General features: G+C 42.7%; 1 protein-coding gene across 1 annotated transcript in view; it reads left to right on the top strand.

Annotated features, from left to right (window-relative positions):
• Positions 1-1530, top strand: part of LOC101861925 (macrophage-expressed gene 1 protein) — a gene marked incomplete in the record, with an annotated part of 26010 nt that overhangs the window by 18535 nt on the left and 5945 nt on the right. Inside the window, 1 exon segment of the mRNA XM_013090188.2 lies at positions 43-167. Coding sequence (XP_012945642.1) covers positions 43-167 — 125 coding nt within the window.

Below are 1530 nucleotides of genomic sequence, written 5' to 3'. Positions count from 1 at the left end.
CCTCTGCCCCTCTCTCCGCCCCCCTACCTCCTCCACCCCCAGGCTACGAGGCAGTACCACTGTACTCTGGCACCAAGACTCGTGAGCAAGTGGCGCACGTGTGTGGTTCCTGCTGGCTCATCTTTGGACACTGCTGTCATGACGAGAGTAGGACCAGCTCGGCTAATGTAAGTGAGGTTATGAAATCACATAATTGATTTATTTGCCTTGGTAGCATTCAAATCAGGAAACGACAAATTTTAATGCAGTTTTTGGGACGCCTGAATAGACATAAGGCTCTTGAACATCTAGCTCTCACTGGCAACATTGAGGGCAAACGAGGCAGGGGTAGGCCCAGAACAACTTACTTAGGGAACCTAAACAAATGGGTAACATGGAAAGATCAGGGAAAAGTAGCTTTTTTTGAGAGCATACGAGCAAAGGAATGAATGGAGAACCATGATCGCCGATGTCTGTCGCAGATTTGGCACTGGATGATGATGATGGTAGTGTTCAGTGGCACTGGTGTTACAAAGGTTATATTATACACCCACCCATGCACACAACACACGAGAACATAACGATTACATTATTATTACTACATGTTTAAACAGCTCCACATCATAAACGTTCTCTCTCTCTCTGTATCTCTCTTTCTCTCTCTCTCTCTTTCTCTCTCTCCCTCTCTTTGTATCTCTCTTTCTCTCTCTCTCTCTTTCTCTCTCTTTCTCTCTCTCTGTATCTCTCTCTCTTTCTCTCTCTCTCTCTCTCTCTCTCTCTCTCTCTCTGTATCTCTCTCTCTCTCTCTCCAAGACAGTAACAAATACAAAGAAGAAGGAGGAGAGATAAGGACGATAGATAATTGGTAAGAAAGAAGTCCTGGAGCAAACCAAACCAGAGCACCCACCAACCACGCCCTGGGTGCTCTTTCTCGTCTGGTTCCTGCTCTTAAAAAATGGAAGTGTTTTTTACCCAAAATTGACACAATGAGGCTTACTGACAATGTGAGGTACTTTTCTTGCAATCCACGAGTGGAGATGTCGACCGAAAATAATATACATGCATACACACCAAGTTTCTAGATTTTAAGCTGATGCAAGTCCCTTCAAGTTTAACATTTATCTAATCTTTCATCATTATATAAATAATACAACGCACAGATCCAGTCTATGAATTTGGTGTGTCTATCTGGGTCCATAGGGCTTAAATATGGGAATTAACTATTTTGTCAGCATACCTCATAATAATATGTAGATCATTTAGGAGGGGCAAACTTCATCTCATCTCATCTCATCTCATCTCATCTCATCTCATCTCATCTCATCTCATCTCATCTCATCTGTCGTAATCTCATCTTATTTCTTCTAATCTACTCTGCTCTCCTCTGCTCTCCTATCCTATCCTGTCATTTCATTTCATTTCATCTCATCACATCTCATCTCATCTGATCTCATCCCATCTCATCTGATCTCAGCTCATACTACCTTATTATATCTCATCTTACCTAATGCTGTCTGATGTCATCTTATCATCACCCCCTCCCTCTCCCCC

Source organism: Aplysia californica, unplaced genomic scaffold, assembly GCF_000002075.1.
Source record: "Aplysia californica isolate F4 #8 unplaced genomic scaffold, AplCal3.0 scaffold01170, whole genome shotgun sequence".
Lineage (NCBI taxonomy): Eukaryota > Metazoa > Mollusca > Gastropoda > Aplysiida > Aplysiidae > Aplysia > Aplysia californica.
The sequence above is the reverse complement of the archived record's forward strand: the minus strand, read 5'-3'. Positions and strand labels throughout refer to the sequence as shown.